Raw genomic sequence first — 25,904 nt, 5'->3', positions numbered from 1 at the left:
GTGTTGCCTAGCCTGGTGTGGCTCAGCAGTTGAGCGTCGACCTAGGATCCAGGAGATCGGGGTTTGATTCCCGGTCAGGGCACATGCCCAGGTTGTAGGCTACAGCCGATCAATGACTCTCTCATCATTGATGTTTCTTTCTCTCTCTCTCTCTCTCTCTCTCTCTCTTTTCCTCTCTCTCTCTTTTCCTCTCTCGGAAATCAATAAAAATATATTTAAAAAAAAATTGTTTTTCAATGGTGTTAAAACACAGTTCTGCCAGTTCCTGGGACCTGAGAATCATCAACATTCCTGAGGCAAACTTGTGGAGGGGGGCGTGACGCTCCAGGCACAGCAATCATTTTTTCTGTTCTCAAAATGCATTTTCTTTTCTGAGCAATGGACCCATCCAGGCCCCAAGGTGTCTCATTTTTTTATAGCTGTTTTTCCTCTTGCAGCACATCCTGCAGTTTCCCAGGGTCTGTAGGAAAACTTACCTATAGTTAGTAAGGTGAATAATCATTAAACAACTATGGTTCTATTCCTATCAGGTGACCTCCCCCCTTTTATAATCACTGTCAACAGAGCATGATCAACATCTCTGCCCCCAACATTCCAGGATAGTGAAGAGGACTAGGCAAAGATAGTTGGACTGCTGGTGGTGTCAGGGCTCTCTCCAGATTAGTAGTCATGGATCTGTGTGGTCGGCCAGCCAGCCTGAGTGTGTTTTGACTCCTCCTTGTTCCACTGCAGGGAGACAGACTTGGAGTCTATTGGAAGGTGGAGGTAACCTGTATTGGTGGTATGCCAGGTGGGTACCAGATGAAGAGGGCAGCCAAGGAGGCTGAAGGTAGATATAATTAACTGTGGAATTGAAGTATTGGTTTTTACACTTTGATGATCTCAGTTTCTCTTTATGGCCCTGTCCAGTCTCTTCATAATTTAGAACCACTGTGATTTTTTTTACTCTAGGCTGTTTAGCCAATTGCAGTTTTATTTAAGCACTTTCCCTCTAGTGAGCTTCCCAGGTGTTCTTTGTTTGTCTCCTGTTAATAGAATAGTGTAAAAGTCATGCATAGCTAATGGTTTAAGTCTTGAAATCACCAGTTCCTGAGTGTGTGAGGAGCAGCCATACCGACCTCCAGGCCCACCAGTCCTTCCCCTGGCAAATCTTCCAGGGTAACTCTGGCCTGCAGCAGCCCCTCCCACATCCCATCACCTAATGTTTGAATTATTTTTTTAGTATTTTAATACTGGCCTGTACCGTTCTTCTCTTCTAACTTGCTAATAAATTCCTGAGGGCAGAAAGTATCTTCTTTTGTGCATAGCACTTACATATTTGGCTCTCAGGCTCTAAATTGTATTTATTTATTAATATTCTGCCCTGTTGTAAAGGATGGGGTATTAGTACTGCTCATGTTCTCTGGGAACCTTCTGGGCCACTGCTTTCCAGCATGCAGCTTAGTGTCAGGTTCTGTCATTCTGTCCTGTCATAGGATCCGGGACTCCTCTGCCTGCCTTAGGAAGACTGGCCCAGTGTTTTTTCTGAGAAGCCCTGCCCAGTGTTAGCCTCTACCTGGGTTGAGCAGGTAATCTTTGTGAGCATTGAAATATTTGAATCAGATGTCCCCCCTCCAAAGAGTGTCCTTTGTCCTGGAGGTTAATGGTAACATGAGCTGCCCATCTGCCTTTGGGTCCAGGCTTCTCAGGTTGCAGCAGGATTGTTTAGGACACCAAAGATATTTTTGCTTTTATACAGAAAACATTCACAGAAACTGAGAAGGTGGGTAGGTGATAAACAAGATGAATTTTATTTTGGAAAATAAAATTTGCACACGTGAGAGGCAAAATAATTTAGTGCACGGAGACAGTGAAGACCTGTAGTTCTAGGAGGAATATGTGAGAGACTAATGGAGTTTGCCCTTGGATCGTGATAAGGGGGACTAAAGGCACTGTGAGATTCTAAGTAGAAAGTGCATTCTGATGTCTGTAGATCAGCTCAGCAAGTATTTCTTTAACATCTGATATTTGTTCATCACCTTGTTAGGTTTGTGGGCAGATAAGACAGAAGAACCTCATCTTCCAGGAGCTTACGGGGTTTCCCGCTGCTGAGTGTGAGCTAGGCATCATTGATAAAGTATGGCCTGATCTGAGTACAGCCACATTGGAGGGGAGACTTGTCCTCTAGTGTCCATAAAGACTGCTAGCCTTGACATTAGTGATACTGGGATTTAGATTGGGAGAGAGCCCTGCTAGGGTGGAGGCACCTCTAAGGAGAGGCTGGACTTAAAGGATAAAGAGGATTAGATGGGGAGGGGGTGGACACCTAGGGCTCAGGTGTGAGGAAAGGAGAAGGTGCCAGAAAGAGGAGTTTGGACTTGATTCTCTAGCCTGGAAAAGTGGCTGGAGCCCCAGCTGTTTCTTAGGATTCTATGGGAACAAAGGAGAATCTATCATTTTCACCCCCAGACATGCTTTCTCCCCAGCCCTCATTTCTCCTCATCTCTGCCAAACTGGAAGTGGCATTGTCATCCTCAGGTCCTCCCTTTGCGTCACCTTCTTTGATCAGTTGATGCTGAGCCTAAAGGACCTCCTCATTTGTTTAATCCCACTCTACTGTTAATTTCTTTGCTCCTTATAACCCTATAATCCCCTTCCCCTGAGTCTTCATTCTCCTGTCTGCCAAACTGTTGTTTCTAAGTTACAAATATAATCATGTAAGTTTTCTGCTTAAAAACTGAAGATTCTCCACTGTCCACAGGACAAAGTCTAAACTCCATGCCCTTTATAACCTGGCCCCTGCCTCCTTTTTCTGGCTGTGCTCTGGGTCTGAGTAACCATTTAGGAGAAGTAAAAGTATCTTATAGTAAAAGTATTTACATTTTCCATAATTCACACTGCTAACAGGATAGACTATTCAAAAGCACTTGCGATGTATGGTGCCAGCGTACTTTCCTTATTAACTATTCACAGCCACAGCATAGAAGAAGCATTTTTACTTATAATGATCTCATATCACCGAGGAAAAGTTGAAATAAGGTTAATAACTCATATTTTAAAAGGTAGTAGAAAGATAAATGACAACTTTGGGGAGATTTCCACTCATAGTGGCAAATAGTTTTTAAAAAATCTGGCACTTAAAGAAATAAGACTCAGGTATCTGGAAGACCTACTTATCATGCCCAATAAAGGAAATCTGAGGGGGTCAGCAGCCATCCATAAATCCTGACATCCTATCAGGAAACAAGAAGGTCATAGGTAAGCAAACAAGCGTTGAGTGATTGCAAGAAAGAAATCATACATACACTAGGCTCATCTTTGCTGGCTTCTATGTGGGATTGGGGCCTGAGGCCCTTAGCATCAAATATCCCTTTCAGGTCACTGATTTAAATGGCATTTCTTGGAAATGGAGACTGGTTCTTTTTTGGCTGAGCACATGGAAGATAGGAAGCCAACCTACACACATTTTGGGGTTGGCTGCCCTGAGTATGTTCCAGAAGTGGAGCAAACAAGTGGTCACATCCCCACAGAGTAAATGGGAGGCAGAAGAATAGGGAAGAGTCACCAAGAGTGAATGGACCAGTGGTGAGGCCACCTTCCCTCAAAAAAAGGTCTCTTGGTCAGGAGTTCTTAGGGAGGAATGGTCATTGTAGGCAACCCTTAAAGAGGCAGAATCCTCGGTGACCTTGAGCAGAAGGGTATGTGTTCTAAATGTCCTCATTGGGTGCACACCCCTGACTCCCCCCAGCCCCCAGCAGCACACTGTGAGGGGTGGGGGCAGAGTAATGCAGAGGACACAGTGACTGTTTTACCAACCTGCTCCATTCAGTCCTCAGTGTGGACACTCCACACTAATTTGCTCCAGGAGGTGTTGCCAGGATTAGTGCCTGGTGGAGCTGTGCCCCATGGAGGGATGAGGTTACCTCCTTCCCCTTGTCTATGAAGGGGTGGGGGCGGGCACAGGAAGGGAGGCAATGCTGCTCACGGAGCAGGAGGCTGCCCGATTACCTCAAGGTCTAGTGTCTCCTCTTAATCCTCCTGTGGAACAGGGTAGCCTGAAAAGCCTGAATTGTGTGGTAGTTCCTGGCTGTTCTGCCGCATATAAAACACGGGTAAGCCTTGTTATCCAGTGAGTTTCTGCAGTCAGTTCTTACTGAGGTCAAGCCATTCGTTGGTTCAAGGGAAAACAAAGCTACAGGAAACATGGAACTTACTTACGCCTTGAAAATTCAAGTCACATTGCCTAGGAAATACTTCTCTCCCTTGGTGCTCACACCGCCAGAACTAGAGCTATGGAAGAAGCAGCTGAAGTTGATTCCAAGAAAGTGCTGGAAGTTTCGTAAATAAAAGTGGCCTTTCTTCCCTGCCTCTAGGCTGGGTTTCTGGAAGTGGCCAGAAGGAAACCTTGCTCAGCTTTGGGAGATGATTGTTTGGGCTCCTGTACCTGCCTCCAGGTGTTCCCGCAGCCCTGGGTGAGGGCATGAGCGGGCCGTGTGCAGAGCTCTAGTGCTGAATGCAGTGTGATGAGTGAGATAAACAAGAGCAAATATATGTACAGTGGCGTGCAGTCTGCTTGAATTCCCGAGGCTGCCTGCGAGACTGAAGACTCACGGAAGCCTTACCTGGGCCGGCTCAGGAGCAGAGCGGAACCTGAAGGACTGAGCACAGAAGGTGCCTTCCCCATTGCTAGTTAGGGGGACACTTCTAAAGCATTTCCTTCTAAGGTGCCCAAGTAGTCTGGTGAAGGTGAACTGCTTTAGGGGAGGTGAAGGTATGACCCTGGACACAGCAATGGAGAAAGCTGGGAGTGAGATGGCGGGAAGCCCTGACCAGTCCTTCCTGGCAACTCTGCATGACTAACAGGTGACTCTGCTGTCTGTCCACAAGCGGTGGTCCTTCTGGAGGGACCCTGGAGCCAGGGGTTCCACCAGGCCAATGCCTTTGGAGGATGAAGGCTCTCCCCCATCAGAGGAAGGAGAATTTTCCCAGAAAGTTTTGAATGGAACACAGGAAATCAGTTCCAGTCAGGTCAGTGCAATTGCAGACGGGCTAAAAAGCCAAGAGGGGGTTGGATCTGGTTTAGGATGGAGGCTTCTTCCATGTCTTACATATGAGGGGTCAGGGGTGCAGGTCTGGGGTGGGGAGTAAGAGTATGAATATAGCCCTGAGACCCAGCAGTCAAGATGAATTCTCCAGAGATTAAGTCCATGGTAGATAAAACTTGGGTTTTATTGCTTCTTATTTTCAGCACATTTTATAGAGGAAACATTTTCCAAAATGTAAACCAGACAAAAATGGATCTTTCCCCTCTTTTTTTTTTTTTAATGTGTACCTTATTTTAACCTCCACATTTCAACTCAATAAACATTTTGAAAATGTTTCTGGAAAGTGAAGCTGCTCTTAAGCCAATGAAAGTTTTGTTAACCTAAAGGTCTGGTAATATTCAAAAGTAACATTTTGTAAAAATGATGTTTTTTAGTAGGAATTCCAGATGGGACTGATAGTCTGTAGGGGGTCTTTTTTATTCCCCTTGGTACCTGGGGGGGGAGAAAAGACTAGTTAGATACAAAGAAGGCTTTCAGCTTTTATATTTTTGGTTCAGTGTCTAAGATAGCAGAATAGTAAATATTTTTTTGGGAAATTCTTGAGAACACTTCTTTAAAATGTTCAAACTTCTGCTTTGTCTGAGGTATTTGAATGTGAAATATTCTAATGATTTTTAATGGTCGGTACTAATCTCATATAACTAGAGGAGTCATTGGAAGCTGGCTGGTAAAGGCTGTGGCAGCCCTGGACTCACAGTCTGCTGTTGCCAGGCTGTGGGACCTGGCAGGTGAATTTTGGACTCCCCGAGCTTCACATTCCTCATTGCCAAGTAGAATATGTCCTGCCTCATAGGATTGTGAAAATGCTTTGTAGAGTACTGTGTTGATATTGTTTTCTGCCAAAATTATGATTTTCAGTAGAATTCCCACCACGGAGATGTGTTTGGTTCTCTATGAATGTCTGGTAGAACTGTGTCAGCCAATTAATGTCTGAACACAGTTGTACCTATTTTCTTCTAAAGCTCTGATTATGAAAGTAACTCATGCGTATTATACAAAATAAACTTAAGATGCGGCATGAGTATAGAAAAGTATAAGAAGAAAATGAAAGCAACCTAATGCCTCAGCCATTTCCCCACTATACCTATGAATATGTGTATTTATATGTGAGTTTTGTATGTGTACATGCATGTATTATTATTTTTTTACAAATATAGGATCAGGTCATGCATAATATTCATAATATGCATAATATACCTTGTATTTTTTACTTAATATTTTGTGGACAATTATACACATACACATCTATATCATCAGTTTTATTTATAGTCCCACTTTTAAATTTTGGATTATATTTAGAAAGAATTTAAATTATCCTCAAATGGGGGAATTTGTAGTGGCTGGTTTATGATGATAAAAACCAAACTAAACATCAGTTCAGTTGTGTATTTGTTCAGTTAACAGTGGATTGACTCAGTCTGTTATAAATCAAACTTTGGATCTCTTTGAGAGCTAACTTATTTAGTACTACCTGGTATGAGAGCTAACTTATTTAGTGACCTTGATCATGTCACTTCATTTAGTCACCATCCCTCTTTAAATCATCATCCCCTTTCTCAGACAGAAAGCTGAGATGGAGAGGTTAGGTAATTTGCCAGAAGGATTTATTCCTAAGTCTGCCTGAGGACAAGCCCCTTGCTTTTCTACTGGGACATGAAGTATTATTTAATATACTGGGTAAGATAGAGTTTTGAAAATATCTGAATATGGGAGAGTTGCTAATTTATCATGAATGGAAAGTTAGCTTGTAGGTGGTGCATCAATCGCAAAGATGCAGGTAGCTGCTGTGAATAAAGCATTTCAAAGTTGTGGTTGTGGTAAGTGGTTTTGTGTGCTTATATTTTATATTTCTTATACAGTACAATTTAGATTTAGATCATGATGTTGAGCAAGTTGTAAGTTTCTGTGTTTTGGACCTGCAGAAGGGGAAAAATGTATTTTAAGGCATAACTGGTGAAAACATGAAGTCTGGAGAGGGCCTCCCTGCCTCCCCCTGTGTTATTAGCAGGCTCAGCAGGTTGGGCTAAGCCTGGTGAGGTTTCTAGAGAATTACTCCCCTCCCCACAACAGAAGTAGGCTATTCAAAGGGGCCTCACTGCCTGGCCTGTGTGCTCAGGCCCCAGCTTCCACAGACCTCCAGGCTGCCTTCCTGGGCCTGGTCTCTTTTTAGGGTCTGTTCTCTTCCTAGGTCCAGGACAATGGACTGAAAAGGAACAAGCTCCTGCCTTTCAGAATCCCTCTTGGGGGAATGGAGAGAGTAGAGGTTATTGGGGACTGGTTCCAGTTGGAGAGTAGAATTCCTCTTTCTCCCAGAAACAATAGACCAGGACTCCTTACCCATGGCCCCACTGACTACTTTGACTGATATTGGCGGCTGTTTTTATTTGACTTTATAGTCTGTATCTCTGACAGTGTATCAGTCCACAGTAATCAAGCTGTTGAATGAGTGAACAAGTAAAGGAGAAGTGGATATATATTGTTAGGTTGTGCACTTAACCATTTTAGAAAGCAAGATACAGAATTGTATGTTGGATGAGGGGTGGTTAGGTTGGATTTTATTCAAGATAACTCAGCTTGCACAGGTATAATGTCCCTGCTAAAAATAAAGAGAAAAAAAATTAGTGGTGTGATCTAGTCACTTAAGTCACTATGCATGTCATGGAATCATAAACTATAATATTTTTTGCTTTTCTAGAGAACTTAACATTGTATTTAATTTCGTTTTCTCTAAGAGTAGTATCTGCTGGATATAAACATCAATAATAGTTATAAAAGTGTGAATTTGTTTCCCCTCTAGACAAATAGGGTATACTGTGTACTCACAGATTCCTGCGCCTTTCTCCCTTTAATCTATCATAGATGTCTTTCCATATCAATAAATGTAAATTTTTTTTTAAACCTTACTTTAAAAAAAATATTTTTGTTGATTTTCAGAGAGAGAGGAAGGGAGAGGAAGAGAGAAAGAGGAACATTGATGTGAAAGCAGAACATGGATTGATTGCCTCCTACACACCCCCTACCAGGGATGGAGCTCTCTGACCAGAATCGAACCAGCAGCATTTTGGTGCATGAGAGGATGCCCAGCCAACTGAGCCACACTGGCCAGGACATCAGTAAATGTAAACTTACATTAAAAAAACACCACACATTATATACAATTCTTTGGGTGGATACGTTATGTAGCCAGTTCTCTATAGAAGAATATTTAGATGGTTTCCAGGTTCACTATCCAAATGTAACAATGAGCATTTTCCTGTAATTATGATGAAATTCTCAGAAGTGGAATTACTGGGACAAAGGCATTGGGCATTTAATATTTTGATAGATACTGCTTAATTGCTATCCAGAAAGGTTGTATAAATTTATTTTTCTGCAAATAATGGTTGAGAATTATTTTTCTCTTCACTCTTGCTTACCGTATTATCAGACTTTTTATTTATTTATTTATTTATTTATTTATTTTATTTATTTATTTTTAAACCTTTATTGTTGAGAGTATTATAGATGTCCCCCTTTTTTCCTCCGTTACCCCCATCCACCCGGTTTCCACCCCACTCCAGGCCTTCACCACCCTCTTGTCTGTGTCCATAGGTAATGCATATATGCAAATTAGTTCTTTGGTTAATCTCTAGCTGGCCCCCCTCCGCCCTTCCCTCTGAGATTCATCAGTCTGTTCCATGTTTCCATGCCTCTGGTTCTATTTTATTCATCAGTTTATTTTGTGCATTAGATTCTTTGTTCATTTATTTTGATTTGTAAATTCAATTATTGATAGATATGCATTTATTGACATTTTGTTGTTCATATATATATATATATATATTCTAATTCTCACCCAAGGATTTTTCCATTGCTATTCAGAGAGAGTGTAAGGGGGAGAGAGAGAGAGAGAGAAACATCGATGTGAGAGAGACACATAAAATGATTGCCTCCTACACATGCCCTGACCAGGCCGGGGGATCAAAGCTGCAACCAAGGTATGTGCGCTTGGCTGGAATTGAACCTGGGACCATCCAGTCTGCAGGCCAGTGCTCTAACTACTGAGCAAAACTGGCTATAGCTGTTCATATTTTTGATCTTTTATTTTTCCTTCTCCTGCTTTTTCTCCTCCTCCTCTTCCTTCTTCCTTCCTTCTTCCTTCTTCCTTCAAGACCCTTTAACATTTCATGTAGTACTAGTTTGGTGGTGATGAACTCCTTTAGCTTTTTTACCTGTGAAGCTCTTTATCTGACTTTCAATTCTAAATGATAGCTTTGCAGGGTAGAGTAATCTTGGTTGTAGGTTCTTGCGTTTCATCGCTTTGAATATTTCTTGCCACTCCCTTCTGGCCTGTAAAGTTTCTGTTGAGAAATCAGCTGACAGTCTTATGGGTGCTCCCTTGTAGGTAACTACTTTTCTCTTGCTGCTTTTAAGATTCTCTCTTTGTCTTTAACCTTTGGCATTTTAATTATATTGTCTTGCTGTGGGCTTCTTTGGGTTCCTCTTGTTTAGGACTCTCTGTGCTTCCTGAACTTATAAGTCTATTTCTTTCACCAGGTAGGGGTCATTATTTTTTCAAATAGGTTTTTAATTTCTGTCATTATTCTGTCATTATTTTTTCAAATAGGTTTTTAATTTCTTGCTCTCTTTCTTCTCCTTCTGGCATCCTCAAGATGTGAATGTTGGGCCACTTGATATTGTTCCAGAGGCTTCTTACACTATATTCATATTTCTCGATTCTTTTTATTTTTGCTCTTCTGATTGGGTGTTTTTTGCTTCCTTATATTCCAAATTGCTGATTTGATCCTTGGCGTCCCCTACTGTTGATTCTCTGTAAATTTTTCTTCCTTTCAGTTATTGTAGCCTTCCTTTCTGACTGGTTCTCTATTATGTCATTTATGATCTCACTTGTTTCCTTAATAGTCTTACTAAGATCCTTGAGCATCCTTATAACCATTGTTTTGAACTCTATATCTAGTAGCTTTCTTGGCTGCATTTCATTTAGTTCTTTTTCTGGAGATTTCTTCTGTTCTTTCCTTTTTGACATATTTCTTTGCCTCCACATTTTGGCTGCTTCCAGTTTGTTTCTATGTATTAGGTAGAGCTGCTATGTCTCCTGGAAATTGTAGAGTGGCTTTGTGTAGTAGGTGTCCTGTGGGGTCCAGTAGCTCAGCCTCTCCAGTCACCTGAGCTGGGCCTTCTAGGCATTCCCCTGAATGGCCTGTGGGCACTGTCCTGTTGTAGTTGAGCCTTGGTTGCTATTGGTGTCACTGAGAGGAACTGACACCCAGGCCAGTCGGCTGAGGACCAGCTGCAACTACAGCCAAAGAGCTACTGTGACACCCCTATGGAGCAGGATTTACTTCAATGTAGCTTTGGCATTCACCGAGTGTGCCTCTTGAATGTGTCACTTGTGGATGTGGTAGGGTTTTAATCCAGCGTGGTTGAAGCTTACCACCAAGTACACTGTCTCTTGGGCCTCGTGGGAGGTGCAAAGTCAGCCTCTGCCTGTGCCCCACTCAGGGCCACCCAGCATGAGCTGCACTGCAATCCGTAGATGGCTTCTACTTGTGCTGGGCTTGGAGGTGTTCAGGAGAGGCCAAGCTATGAAGCAGTGCAGGCTGCCACTAGTGCCAAGCCTGGGCCACTTATCAAAAGGTATAGGTGGGGCACACTGAGGCTAGCTGCTGCTTGTTTGAGAGATTTTAGGAAAGTCCTAAGCATGAGGCTAGAGAGGCCACTTGCATAGAAAAGCCACTGGAAATGGCTTTGATGAGCCTGCAAGTAGGGAGTGGTGGGGTATCCAGGAATCACCAGGGTGGGAGGGGGAGCAATGTGAGTCAGGTTGATGGAGATTCAGAGAAGGCACCTGCCTGCCCACTCTGTGTGGGGAGGACTTGTCAAAGGAGCAATCGCCTCTGCCAGCTCTTCTTTCTGGGAGAAAGCTGCTCCTCCAGCTCTCACCCTGATTCCCAGCAAATTAGTTCCTCCCTGAATGTCCCAGGTTCCTTTCAAGCTGCTGCGATGCACTGGAGCACAGAGGGAGTACACCTGAGTAAGTCCGTGTGCTGGCCCTTTAAGAGGAGATGCCTGGAACTCCAGCGCCTTCACGTCCCTCAGCCACACTCCCCACTGGTTTTTACAGCCTGAAGTTGTGGGGACTTCTCTTCCCGGCACTGGACCCCTGGGCTGGGGAGCCTGATATGGGCCTGGGACCGGGACCCCTCACTCCTCCAGGAAACCTCCACTGCCAAGATATCCCTCCCGGTTTTAAACCGTGGCACCCTGGTCTCACGTCTCCACGATTCAGCCCACCCAGATTCCGCCCCGCGTCCTCACCCCTTCTACTGGTCTCATTGTTTCTTCAGTTCCCTGGTTGTAGGACTTCTGTTCAGCTAGATTTCAGGAGGTTCTGAATGTTGGTGGTTCTGTATTTTAGTTGTAATTTTGATGTGGTTATGGGAGGTGGTGGGTACTGCTTTTGCCTATGCTGCATCTTGTTCTTATATTATTATTTTTAAAAAGGTTTGTCAACCACTTGCATTTCTTTTTCTAACAATTATTTTAAGTAGGAATTTCCTATCATGCATTTATAGAGTAGCATAAATTAGGAACATTAGGTTTATACCTAAGTCTTTCAAAGGAATATACATTTTTTTATGTTTAGCTGATCATACCTATAATTATAAGCACAAACTGTTTCTGGAAAGGGAACCTGTCCCTGAGCAGATCTGCATAGGGCCAGCCGGTAGTGTGTGGGTTCTAGACTTCATCTAGGAAAAATTTCAATGCACGAGTCCAGGTGACTATGAATGTCAGAAGCATAGAATCATAATTCCCTTATGTCATTCCACAGAATTATAAGATCATGATCTAAAAGACCTATATTAGATACATGCAATATTATCACTGATTAGAAGAAATGTCATACCAATGATATTAAGATAACTCAGATATTTACATAGTATGACAGAAGTCACTGAACTTGATATTATTTTTGTTGTTATTATTGATAAATTTCATATGGTTGTCAGATTTGATGAAATAATGCAGTTAATATTTTATTTTATCACACAAAAATGCCTTTCCCTTTTCCTTCCCTTCCCCCTAAGCTCCAAGGGCCCTCCCTTTGCCTCTATACTTGTTTCCTAAGCCTATTTCTTCTAATAATTGCTTCTTCTAACTCTGTGATTTACCAAATAAATATTCTCTTGCAAAAAAAGAGAAAGTAATACTTGTTTATTTTTTTAATTTAAATTTTAAAAATTGGAAAATACAGGGTGGGTGGAGCAAAAGTAGATTTACAGTTGTATGTGAAACAGAGTTTATTCTTGTATTATTATTATTTATTATTGTATTATTCTCCATATGAACAACTGTAAACCTACTTTTGCCCCACCCTATATAGATAGTAAAAAATCGGAATTTCGTAGTTTACCCATAAATAATCTCAGTTTTATGTATTAATACATAAGTATATACTCCTGTAAGTCTATATGTAGATAGGCTTAACATGGAGACTTTGATTCTTCCTCAGTGGGGGTTTGGGGCCTCTGAGTATTGTTTGCTTCAAAGAAATAGTTCCCAACACGTCTGCTAACCCTTTTGACAGAAACATAGAATCAGTAATCCAGGGATTAAGAGCCAGCATTGTGATTTGGAGTTTGATGAATTGTAGCTAGACCTAAGACCAAGAAAATGAAGTTGGGTAGGGATTTATTTTTCCAACAGCCTGAGTGATTGAGGGTTATGACTTATTATAAGGAGGGAATTTCTGCTTACTAAGATATACTATATGAAAGGTTAATGGTCGGTGGTGGTACATGGGTAAGCTAAATAGCTATCTTAGATGGGTGAATAAAGAAAAATTAAATTTATTAAAAGGGGATGGGTATACCCAAAAAGAAGGGCTACATAGCACTGAGCCAAAGGGTATTGGGTTCATGATGGCAGCAAAAATATTCTTGGGACAGTGAAACAAGACAGAGCATAGAAGAAGCAACAGGAGAGCCGAGGCTGGGCTGCTTTGGCTCACTGAGAAGTCAGAGAGAGAAAGGGGCCTTGGAGACAGGTTCAAGGGGTAAAGCCCCTGCCCATTGCTCCCCTGTGCAAGTCTCATGGGATCCCCTCAGAGGGATGGCGATGGCGCTGGTGGGGAGCACATGCTGGGTCCTTTGTCCTGAGTGTATTTATCTCTTGCAGGTGGAACTTTTAGGGAGGGTCTCAGACAAGTGTCTCAATAGAATATTCATCAGCTTTCCAGGTTCCTCTTTCAGGGTTGTGGTCTCCACTGATTGGCCCAGGCCAAGGCAGGGGTTCATTAGTCAATGTATCTGGTCGTGAGTCAGCCATGGTGCCACTTGTCTGGTTTCTGCTGCTTATCTGGGCCTGGAGTGGAAATACAACTGAGGCCTAGATGTTATCTTTAGAGAGGTACGTTCAGGGGGACTTAAACCTTATGACCAGAGATATGCTGGGGGAGGATAGGTTACCCTGGGACAAGATTCTTACTTTCCCAGTTTCGCCCCTCAGTGGGCATCTAGGGCTTCCTGCCCTGTTGAGTCTCTGAAACCTAGTTTCTGTACCTGGCCCCTGTACCAGGCCCATCTAACACTATATTAAAGTGAATGTCCTTGAATATTTTCTTAGTTTTTCCTTCATCTTTTTCAGTTAAACAGGTATTTAATTAATATCAATTACAATCAAGTCACTGTTCTAGATCTCCTTTATGCTCATGTTATTTTATTTTAATTTTTAAATTAATTATTAGAATTTGGGCCCAGCCGTGCGTGGCTCAGCAGTTGAGCTTTGACCTAGGATCCAGGCGATCAGGGTTCGATTCCCGGTCAGGGCACATGCCCGGGTTGCGGGCTGCAACCGATCAATGACTCTCTCATCATTGATGTTTCTTTCTCTCTCTCTCTCCCTCTCCCTTTCTCTCTGAAATCAATAAAGATATATTGAAAAAAAAAAAGAATTTGGTAACACATACTGCATAATAAGTTGTACAGTGAAAAGCAACTCTTCCTTCCCACTCCTGTACCCCAGTCACTTGATCCCTTCAGCTGCTCAATCCTCCTCAAACTCTGCACTGGTTTCTTATATATTGTCCCAGAGATAACCCAAGCATGTATAAGAATCTGTGTGTATAATAGTCTTTTTCTCACACAAATAATGCTAGCATACTGTGATAGACTCATTTTGGTAGCCCTTCCAAAGAACTACACCTCCCTGTATTTAAGTCCTTACGTAATTACCTCTCGTATTGACTGAACTTGGCCATGTGACTGGATTTGAGGTGAACTAGTAAGTGTGATGCAGGGACAGGATTGATATGTGCTTGCCCATTGGCATCTGTTCTCTGGGAATGCTCACTATTGTGACATGCCCTCTCAGAACCCACAAACCACCAATTGTGAGCTGTACCCAACCTAGCCAATAGAGAGGCTGCTTGAAGAGAACTGAGGTCCCTGTGGCCAACAGTTTCCAGACTGTAGCCAGCATCAACTTGCCAGTCGTGTGATGAATGAACCGTCTTGCAAGTGGAACCTCCAGCCCCTGCAGTCCACTCCAGAAGATGTTATGTGGCACAGAGATCTAGGTTTCCATACCAAACCCTGTCCAAATCGAAAAACTGTGAGCATTCGTTATAAGCCACTAAACTTGGTTTGTTATGCAGCAGCAGATACCTGAAGGTACTAGATATTCTGTGCTTTGCTTTTTTTCACTGAACGATATATTAGATATCAGTCTATTTCAGTGTTTACAGAGTTGCCTTATTCTTTTTAAAAGCTGGGTAATATTTCATTGTATGTCTGTGAAATAATTTAATTAATCATTCTCTTATTTACAGATATTTATGTTATTTCCAATCCTTTGTTGCATGCTGTCTTTTACATATGAACATAAATATTTATTGGCTAAATTTTTAGATATAGAGTGCTGAGTCAAAGAATATGTGAATTTGTAGTTTTAATAGGTATTACCAAGTTGCCTTTCAGAAAAGTGACACTCCTACTAGCTCTGAGGATCCAGTCAAAGGGTACCAATCTGAGTGATGAAACTGCCACAGTGAGGCTAGGATGTTACATTTCTCCTTTAGTAGTATTTTTATATATTAAAAAGCCATTTGCATTTCCTTTTTAATGACATGCCCTCTTTTTTCTGTTGGATTGTTGACCTTTTTCTTCTTTGAAAGAGCTCTTTGTATATTAATACATTAGCTCTTAGTTTGCTTAATGTGAAGCAAAGCTTTTTTCCCCACAGTTTCTTAATTATCTTTTGCCTTGGTTTGAGCAGTTTTTTCTCTTATTATAGTTAGATATATCAGTCTTTATAGCTTCTGGATTTTCTTGTTCTTGTCTTGTCATATTTAGACTTTCCTCACTCTGAGATTATAATATATTTCCCTATGTTTTCTTCTAGTATTTTATTATTTTGCTTTTTATAGCTTCTTTTTAAATCTATCTGAAATGCCTTTTGATATATAGGTTCTAGATTTATATTTTTCCAGATAGGTTTCTGAGGTGACTATCCAGTTGTTAATTATACTGTTGAGCCATGTCATCCTCATATACATTTCCATATTTAAACCATATATAATTTCAGTTTATTTACTGAATCCAGCAACCCTGTTTAGTTGCTGTCCCTTATATTACTTAATTATTCCTTTTTTTCTATGCTATTTTAGGAAATAGTGAATATTTTTAAAAACAATTCTTTATAATTATTAATCTCAAGCTAGCATATGATTTCCTTCGTGGATATACAAATTAACATTTATAATCTCTTTTAACAGTTGTTTAAACTTTCAACTTGTTAAGCTGCTCAAAAGCTGAAGTTAGATAACATGGCGATCAATTCATGTACTTGAGATTCATCTGAAGATAAGTATGATGTATAGGAATAGAGAGTAACATGCTTTTTTATCATGTACTATATATAAGGGCCTGTTCCCAAATTTCTAAAATATGTAATAGTACTAGTATAAAAACTATATCTAATTAAGAGAGTGCTGAGGCTGGGACCCTGTTAAAGAAAATTATGACATGTTAATAGAATCGCTGAGGCCACATCATTATGAGAAGAAATCAGGAAATTATACTTGTACTATGATACATTAAGAAAATGGGTCCATTTAATTTGGTGATGCACTTGTAATTTTATTTAATGAGTAAAGCTGTCCTGAGCACCCAGGACGTCACTGACACTCAGCGAAGGCAGAACTGAGAAGTTCCATATTAAACCCAACTTCCTGTTCTTCCAGCTTTCCCCCTCCTGCCCCTCTTGGCCCAGCTCAGCTGCCCTGACTCAGGGGGCATACTTCCAGATCTTTTTTCACTGGATATGTGATCTGACCCCATGGGGCCTGGAAGGTCTGCATTTGGAACATGTGCTCTGTGGTTGTTAAGGATAGTTAATCCCTGCTGAGAGATTGTACAGACACACCTAGAAGGAGATAGAGAATTAAGGTGTTACCTAATCTTTGTATTTGCACTGCAGCAGGACCCCTAAACTTACAGCTGAAAGGACCAAGTTTTGGTGGGGGAGGGTTGCAATTTCAGTTATCTACCAGTGCTGGGGGAGGCGCACTTGGGACACCTGTGGGCTGCTGTGCTTGCGGCCTCTCTCATAGGCCTGCATGCTTGTTCTGTGCTTGTAAACTGTGTCATGCTCTCCTTTCCCACAGTCACCTCCACGTTTTCTGGGTAAGAAAAAACATTTCACTGAGGTAGACAAGTTGACTTCTAGGTTCAGAATCACAGAATGTCAGACCTAAAAGGAACCCATCTGAACCCTTTTGTTTGATAAATACAGTTGACCTTTGAACAACACAGATAAGTGGATCTGTGTTCAAGGCTCAGCTTTTTAGATCTGAAATTGGGAATTCATGGATGTGGAAGGCCAGATGTCAAGTTTTTGAAGCAGATTTTCGACTGTAGGAGTTGGTGCCCCTAACCCCTGCATTGTTCAAGATCAACTGTAATGTCTATATAGCTTTGTTTCCCTGCATTTTATGCTCTTGTACTCTTGGGATGTTTTGACACCAGTGGCATTGTTTTCCATTTTCTCAGTGCCAGACAAGCTGGGATATTTTAGGGAAAAAATAGTTTTAAGAATAAAACAAATTATTTCTTTTTCTTTTAGGTTCTATCTAAACTTTCTTTGCCCGCTCGTGGCTGGGAACCAGCAATGAAGCAGAGTTTCGCTTTTGACAATGTTGGCTACGAAGGTAGTCTGGACAGTGTGTGCCCTTCACAGGCAACCACCGGCACCATCAGCATTTTGGGCATGACTTGCCAGTCATGTGTAAAATCTATTGAGGGCAGGATTTCCAGTTTGAAAGGCATTGTGAGTGTTAAGGTTTCCCTGGAACAAAGCAGCGCAGCTGTGAAATATGTGCCATCGGTTATAAGCCTGCCACAGGTTTGCCGTCAAATTGAGGACATGGGCTTCGAGGCCAGCATTGCAGAAGGAAAAGCTGGTTCCTGGCCTTTAAGGTCCTCGCAAGCCCTGGAGGCTGTGGTCAAGCTTCGGGTGGAGGGCATGACCTGCCAGTCCTGTGTCAGCTCCATAGAAGGCAAGATTGGGAAGCTGCAAGGAGTAGTGAGAGTCAGAGTCTCACTCAGCAACCAAGAGGCAGTCATCACTTATCAGCCTTATCTTATTCAACCCCAAGACCTCAGAGACCATGTCAACGACATGGGTTTTGAAGCTGTCATCAAGAACAAAGTGGCTCCTGTAAGCCTGGGACAAATTGATATTGGGCAATTACAGAGCACCAGCTCAAAGACACCTTCAACTTCTAATCAGAATGTCAATAACTCTCAGGCCTTGGGGCACCAAGGGAGCCATGTGGTCACCCTGCAACTGAGAATAGGTGGAATGCATTGTAAGTCTTGTGTCCAGAATATTGAAGGAAATATCAGCCAACTCCCAGGGGTTCAAAATATTCAGGTGTCCTTGGAGAACAGAACTGCCCAAATACAGTACCACCCTTCTTACATCTCCCCAGGGGCCCTGCAAAAGGCCATTGAGGCTCTTCCACCAGGGAACTTTAAAGTTTCTCTTCCTGATGGAGCAGAAGGAAGTGGGACAGATAACAGATCTTCTACACGTCACTCTCCTGCCCTCACCCAGAGAACCCAGGTGCAAGGCTCGTGCTGTACCATGGTGCTTGCTATTGCTGGCATGACCTGTGCATCCTGTGTCCAGTCCATCGAAGGCCTGATCTCCCAAAGGAAAGGGGTGCAGCAAGTATCAGTCTCTCTGGCTGACGGGACTGGAACAATTCTCTATGATCCCTCTGTAATTAACCCAGAAGAACTCCGAGCTGCTGTAGAAGACATGGGATTTGAGGTTTCGGTCATTTCTGGTATGTAATTAATACCGTTAATGAGCACCCTGGGGTTGTCTCCTTTCTCTTTGTGTCTTATGGCATCGTACCTGTGTGGTTGGACAGGTGAGCCACATTCACTGCCCCACATGTGGACCTTGATAACAAAATTCTGCAACTTTCCCTTGGTAAGATTTTCAGGCTAGAGGAAATATAATTTCCAAGTATTTATTTAGATTTTGCCTCTCATGCAGCTGGGACTAAGTTGCTGAGGTCCTTAGAGTCTTGGCTTCTTTTCTGAGCAGAACCCTGATTCTGTTTTTATTTGTTTTTAAAAAGAGTACAATAGGAACACCAGGCCCTTCTCTGACCAAAGAAATCATTATCACTTTCTCTGAAGATTTCTCTGCTAAACAGAACAAAATCATAAAAATAATGTCACATAGTCTCACCATCCAGAGCCCATTGTCTTGTAAGTGGGAATTAAAGAAAGGATTTAATGATGATTTCCTTTGCCCCCCTTAATGACTATGAGAAGATGGGTGTGGTGACATTTTCCACAAAACACAAGGTGTCCACATACCTTGTTGTCACCTCACTAGACAGAGTTTCCAGGGTTGTGGCCGCCCCTGCTTTCCCCTCTTCTCTATGACCGGTTACTTGCTGATTTTCTTTCATTTTCATTACATGGGAGCTTGGCAAATGTAGCATCACTTCTGCCATGTGCCAGGACTGTGTGAGTTGTAGGCTACTGAATGAGTGCCACACAGTTTCTCCTGAGAGCTTATAGTTGTAGTGAGAGGGGTTCTGAGAGGAGGAAACCATTGCAGTGTAGTGGGACAAATCTTGTGCAAGCCCAGGCAAGGAGCACCTGAGCCAAGGTCTAGGCTTAGGAAGATCTTCTCTGAGATGGTGTGTGGGAGTCAACCAGTCGGACAGGGGACTGGGGTGGGGCAGGAGGGATGGGGAAGTGACCAGGGACAAAACAGCCTGGCAGTGGTCTGAAGGCCTGAGAGGCAGTGCAGTGTTTGGGGAAGCTGCAGAGGAGAGGAGAGTGGCCTGAGTGTGAGGACTTGGGAAGGGTGGCAGACAGTGGCTGGGCCACCTCAAATGGGGCTTGCACGTCAAGCTGAGTTTAGACTTTATCATAAAGGCAAGGGGAGTTACCAGAGGAAGCCCAGATCAGATTATGTTTTAGAAGAGCAGTCAGTATCAGTGGGGGTTGAGGCAGTGAGATCACATAGGAGGCTGGGTGAGAAATGATGTGGGCTGGAGAGCAAGAGGTAGATTTGAAAGACACTCATGTCAGATCCACCAAGTTTGGTGTCAGATTAAGGGTGTGTGTGATGGGCGGAGGCTAGGGAGAGCCTGGGATGAGCCCCAGCTGAGGTAGATGCTGGACGTTGGCTGGGTTTATGAGTCCTGAATTTTGGGGAGAGTGGAGCTGGAAATGCACATTTGAGTGGTTGGAGCCAGGGTCTTGAGATGATGGAAGACGCAGGAAGAGTGAGTGTGAGAAGGGGAGGAACAGAGGAGGAATGTGGTGGCTCTGGTGTGAAAGAAAGAGGAGCACCTGCCCCCATCACACACATTCTTAATTTGACACCAAACTTGGTGGATCTGACCTGAGTGTCTTTCAAATCTACCTCTTGCTCTTCAGGCGAGTGACACAAGAAGAGGAAGAGTCCTGGAAATAAAGGAAGAGTGTCCAGAGAGGCTAAGGTTTAACTAGGAGGAGACCATTGGCAGGAGTTGCTCACCACCTACATGGTGGTAAGGAGGTGCAGACCTCCAGTAGCTTAGGCCTGGAAGGGACGGAATGGGGTAGAAGATAGTGAGGGATGATTGAGAGAGAGGCTGAAGATGAGGGAGTGTGGGACATTTTGTGAAGGACAGCTATGGGGTGGTAATGTTTTTACTGTTTAGATCCCAAGATACAGGCCCTGCATGTCAGTGCAAACGCAGGCTGGACTAGGATGTGGACAGTTTCTCAGCTTCTGGCTAGAGCTTCATGCTGGAAGGGAGAGACTGGTTCATCACTAAAAAGAGATTGTGGGCAAAGCCCACTGACCACACTCAGGGCCAGGTGGACTTGAGTTACCCATGTCCATTTTCCCCATTTTCCAACCTCCACTGAGATATAATATTTCTCCCAGGAAAGTTGCTCTGTTGTGATACTTTCCTGCACACACCCACCCTTTAAAAGGAGTGGATAAGTCAGGTGGAGTGACTTGGCCCCATCTGTACTTTGTCTTTGTACCAAGTTTCAAGAAGGAGGTGTTTTTGTGTTGTTGTCTTTGGTCTATGTTTGTTTTTAAAAAATAAAAATAAATAAGGAAAACACAAAAGAACAGTAAATCTGTACTCAAAAGGGGAGAAATGTAGTATGGAGTAATCGTCTGCTATATTTGCGTGAGGTTTAAGGTCTTTTAACAATGGAATCAGGTTATTGGCAGTAAAAAGACATTTGTATTGAACTACATAATCCAGAATATTTGGATTTAATTAAACTTAAAAAAAAAGAAAACCACAATGATTTTTCTTGCCCAGAGTTATACGAGTTATGATAAACCCAAGAGGTATTTAGGATATCAGATTTACCAAATAAAAATATAGGATACCTAGTTAAATGTGAATTTCAGATAGATAACTATTTTTTAGTATAACTGTGCCCCAAATACTGCATGGGATATACCTATACTGAAACATTATTCATTGTTTTTCTGAAATTCAGATTTAGCTGGACATTCTGTATTTTACCTGTCAATCTTAGTTTAGGATAAACCCTAAGTGTGCTATGACTACCCTTTAGAGCCACTTAATGTTAAACAGGCATCGTTGTGTTCGATTATTCATCCTAGATTGAAGAGGAACTCCTTGAGGACAGTCTTCAAACCATGTGATTCATTTCTCCTTTGACTCAGTGGCACCCACCACATAGTAGGTATTTGTGAAGGAAATGAAAGAGACAGAAAATAATGGGCTGTTACCAGCAGGGTCATGAGGTAGCTCAATGGAGGGCTTTAACCCAGGGAACTGTTTACAGAGATGATAGCTGAAAAACCAAAGAGAATGGGAAGGAAACCCAAGAGATTAGTAATAGCAGAAGCTACCACCTCCAGGCAGGTGGGTCTGAGGGAAGAGCCTAGGGTTGAGGTTGCCTGACAGCAACTGGTGCCACTGAAACTAAGAAGGGAAAGGCTATTGCCAGGCCCTGGCCAGTGTTGCTCAGTGGTTAGAGCATTGCCCCATGGACCGAGGGGTCTTAGGTTCGATACCCAGTCACGAGCATGTACCTGGGTTGCAGGTTCAATTCCCCAGTCCCTGTTGGGGTGCGTGTGGGAGGCAACCAATGGACATATATTGATGTTCTCTCTCTCTCTCTCTCTCTCTCTCTCTCTCTCTCTCTCTCTCTTCTCCCTCTCTTCCGCTCTCTCTAAAAAAATCAATGGAAAAAATATCCTCTGGTGAGAATTAACAACAACAAAAAGAGGCTTTGGGCAGGGGCTGGGGTCACAGTAGACAGATGGGAAACACTTTCATTTTCCCCCCTTTCTGTACTATTGTTTCCCACTTTTTACCTCCTGGGTGCCAAATTTAATCAGAAACCAGTTGACAAGGGAGCCTGGGAAAGTGATTTGCAGGGGTCAGAACCCTTGATAATGGAGCAAAGGGCAAGAAGGGAAGGGCCTGTGAAAACACATAGGCAAGTGACAGGCTTTGAATTTCAACCAGCTTATTTTGTTACTGAACTGAAGGGGGGTTTGTTTGCCTACGCACATCAAAGGCCAATAAGACATGAACAGGAGTCTGCAGCCAAGAAAGTAAGGATTTATTAAGGAGGTGGCACCATGCCCAGAGTCACAGGTAGCTCGTGCTTGATGACCTGGCTCCTCGGTGGCTTCCAGGGGATGGATTATATACAGAAAAAAATCATTAGTCATGGTGACTAAAGGAATTAGAGTCGTGGTCTCTACTGATTGGTTGGTGCTAAGTTGGGAGTAATGGATCATTGCATTTGGTCCTGATACCAGCCGTGGTATTGCTCTGTCCAACTTCACATGTATTTGTTCTGTCCGATCTTTCTACTTTCCTGTGTCAGGAGCTAAAACACAACCGAGGCCAAGATATGGTCTTTAGTAGGATTTAAAACTGTCTCAATAGTCAATAGACCCACTACCTTGTTCCTAAGACTACTGGATTGCCCAGAGCCTCATTGTCCTGAGGGCTTAATAATTAAGCAAGGAAGAAAGAGGTGGGTGAGTCAGGGCACTGGGTGAGGCCAGTTTGAGTCAAAGGAAAAATCAAAATAAAAGTCCAGATTAAAAAAAATAAGGTTTCTGTGTCGTTACAATTTGACAGCTGAAAATACATTTAGACCTGGTTTTTATCTAGAAGGCAGCTCTGCATCTGTTCACTGATTTGCATGGTAACTGTTTTTTGAATTAATGAATAAATGGATGGAGAGGTGGATATATGAGTATATTGTGAGGAAACGTCATCTGTTGTGTATAACGTATTCCTCTCACTGTTGTAAATGTGTAATGCCACTTTTAGGGCATGGTTCTCTTGTAGCAGCATGTGTTAAGGATCTTATGGGTCCCAGGCCCTCTGCTGGCTGCCATGAATTGCTCAGAGGAGTCTAGCAATTGCCTGTATGTGGTTCATACAGGGTAGCAGACCACAGAGACCCATCATCCAAGGCAGGTTTAGAATAATTGCGACAAGTAAGGTGTAGGTAAAGGAGAAAATCCAGCATCTGGTTGTAGGGCTCCCAGAGACTTGATGGTAGAGGTAATGTTGGAGCAGGGCTTGGATAGGATTTCAGAGTGGATAGGATTTCATCAGGCACACTGGGCAGAGAAGGCATAAGCATAGGCCCACAAGTAGGAGTCCTCCAGGTATATCTTGAAAGCAGTCTGGCTTGGATGGAGCTTGGTTATAATTGATGGGAGATAAGGTTGGACAGGTCAGCCCCCTTGTCCACGCCACCATCATATGTCTCCCAGATCCTTCAAGAGGCTCTGAACTGGTGCCTCTGTTAGCTGATTTTCAACCTTGCTATGTGTCCCCTGCCCAGCATTATAGAGATCTTGTTATTCTAGTGATGCTCCAAAACTCTCCCTTCTCATACTATAAGAGGAAGAGCCTTTATGTTGATCTAAAAGCCCCCTCTGATACCCATTACCTTTTGGGCCCCTTTCAATTCCTCATATCTGGTTGGTCTCCCCTTAAGGTCTTGTACTTGCTGTTCTCTCTGTCTGGAATTCTCTTCCCCCAAAGTTCACATGGTTTACTTTAGTTCATATATGGTCTTGTAGACTTTTCCCAAAGCATATATAATTTATATTTAGAAATAGGTAGGTTTGTATTAGACATAGTTTTGTAATTTCTTTTCTTCTCTGCAATTTATCATAATCACCCTTGTTAGTTCCATTCTTATGTCTGCAATACTACACATTCAGTGGCTGCATAGTGTTCCATCATATGGATGTATTGTAACTTACTCAGTTTCCTCTTAGACTGTTGCCATCTATTTTGTGTGCAGGTGATTGTAAACAATACTGATGGACATCTTTCAGGCTAAATATTTGTGTACATACTTTATTAAATATCTGAAAGCGTAAATGCTGGGTCACAGGGTATAAACATTATTTAATTCCATCACAAATATTTGTTATGCCTCTCCTAAATAGCAAGCAGTTAGAGGTATTGTTTTTAATAATACATATTTCCAAGTAGACTTCCAGGAAGCCTAATCAATTTATATGCTCACCCATAGTGTTCACATAGATTAATAAAGATCCCAATAGCATAAGCTTGTTTAGGTTTGTGTTAATTTATTTCAACTTTCTTTAGCAATCTCCAGAAGCCCAGAATTTAGTTGAATGTTGAAGAATAACAATGTGTAAATTGTAGGTTAGTAAGGGTATGAGATGCTTTATAATAGCACAAATATTATTGAAATTGTTGACCACAATATTTGGATAGAAAGGCAGGTGAATCCAGAAAATAGCTGATGGTCTGGGAAAATAGGGAGAGGTTGGATAGATGCAGAGGGCCAGTGGGTACAGGAGGTGGAATGTTAAGAGGTGACCATAGAATAGATTTTGTGAGTTTGAGACTCCAAGGGTAGAGTCATTTTGAACAATGATAAAGTCCAGGAAAGAAAACCATGCTGGTGGGTGAGGTGATGTCTCTTTCAATATGGTAGGGATCCTGGAAGGCAAGGGTGCTGAGGGTCTTCCACAATGATGCTGAAAGTGTTGATTAACTGGACCCTTAAAGTGAGTAGAAGTTGTTTGAGCATATTTCAGGAAATGAGCAAAACATCCCAAGATATGATATTTATTCAGAAGGGAAACTTAAAAGTCATGGTCTGTTCTCAATGCAGGTTAATACCAACTTTTACCTTCTGCAGCTATGGGTTTTCAAATGGGATTTCATCATTAAATGATGTGATTATCTTTTCTACATCCTCTTATAGGTATTTTGTGTCATCAAAATAGTGTGGCTTTTTGGAGTGATGAAAACATTCTGTATCTATCTGTTTGACAAAATCAATTATATTTATATGTACATATGCAGAAGGAAGAACAATGGCTTCCCAAAATGTCTGCACCCAAATCCTTGGAATTTAGTGGGGAAAGGATGTTTTTTTTCAGTATGTAGAACCAGATTAATAGGATATCCAAGTGGAAAGAAATTAACCTTGTCTATCAACTCGCACTAACACAAATGTTAATTTGAAGTGTATCATAGACCTGAAGTAGAAGTTTCTTAAAATAATAAAGCTTTTAGAAGAAAATGTCATGAATATTTTCACAGTGTTGATGTAGAAAATATATTGATAGAGCACAATACGCTGATCATTAAAGTTATTTATTTGATTGATAAGTCGGGCTTTATTAAATTAAGGACTTCTTTTATCAAAAGAGACACCATTAGATGAGAGTGAAAACACAAACCACAAACTGGGAGCAGGTATATGTAGTTCATTCCACTGACAAAGGATGCATGTCCAGAATATATGTAGAACTTCTGCCAACAGTAAGAAAAAGACAACTCAGTAAAGGTGTCATTTTGATTCTCATGAGGAGGGAGCGAACCTCTGCTAACTAGAATGTGATAGCAGTTAAAGAGACAGATCCTGGAATGAAACAGACCTGGTTTAAAGCTAGCTTCACTACTTACGACCTGAGGGGTTTGGGTCAAATTATCTAATTTCTTGTAACTCATTTCTTCATCTATAAAATAAGAATAATAGTAGTATTTACCAATTGGTATTTTAAGATTAAAGGAGGTCACACATGTGCTTAGAGTGCCTGGTGAGTTCTTGTTATTGTTATCTAATTAGAGCATTCATCTAGCCAGATCATTCTGTTCTTGAAGTATTGGCATATTTCATGTGTCTGTAATTGTGTGCCTCTGTCTCTGTGGGAAAAGAGAGACAGTGATGAGAACAGCAACCCGTGTTGCCTTTCCAAGCTTTCATCTGAATATTG

The 25,904-nt window shown here is 42.1% G+C and overlaps 1 protein-coding gene across 5 annotated transcripts in view; it reads left to right on the top strand.

Moving 5' to 3' along the window:
* ATP7B (ATPase copper transporting beta) overlaps positions 1-25,904 on the top strand; it is a 287,630-nt gene that overhangs the window by 17,673 nt on the left and 244,053 nt on the right. For 4 of the 5 annotated variants that reach the window (XM_081129849.1, XM_081129847.1, XM_081129845.1 and 1 more), the window contains exon 3: positions 17,211-18,438. In XM_081129849.1, the coding sequence (XP_080985975.1) occupies positions 17,211-18,438 (1,228 nt within the window). Of the gene's footprint in view, positions 1-8,130; positions 8,204-17,210; positions 18,439-25,904 lie in introns of those variants that run through there. The other variant, XM_081129848.1, reaches the window with a different exon arrangement.

The sequence above is a fragment of the Miniopterus schreibersii genome (assembly GCF_964146895.1).
Source record: "Miniopterus schreibersii genome assembly, chromosome: 2".
In the NCBI taxonomy this organism is placed as follows: Eukaryota; Metazoa; Chordata; class Mammalia; order Chiroptera; family Miniopteridae; genus Miniopterus; species Miniopterus schreibersii.
Note: the sequence above shows the minus strand (reverse complement) of the source record. Positions and strands in the feature narration are given on the sequence as shown.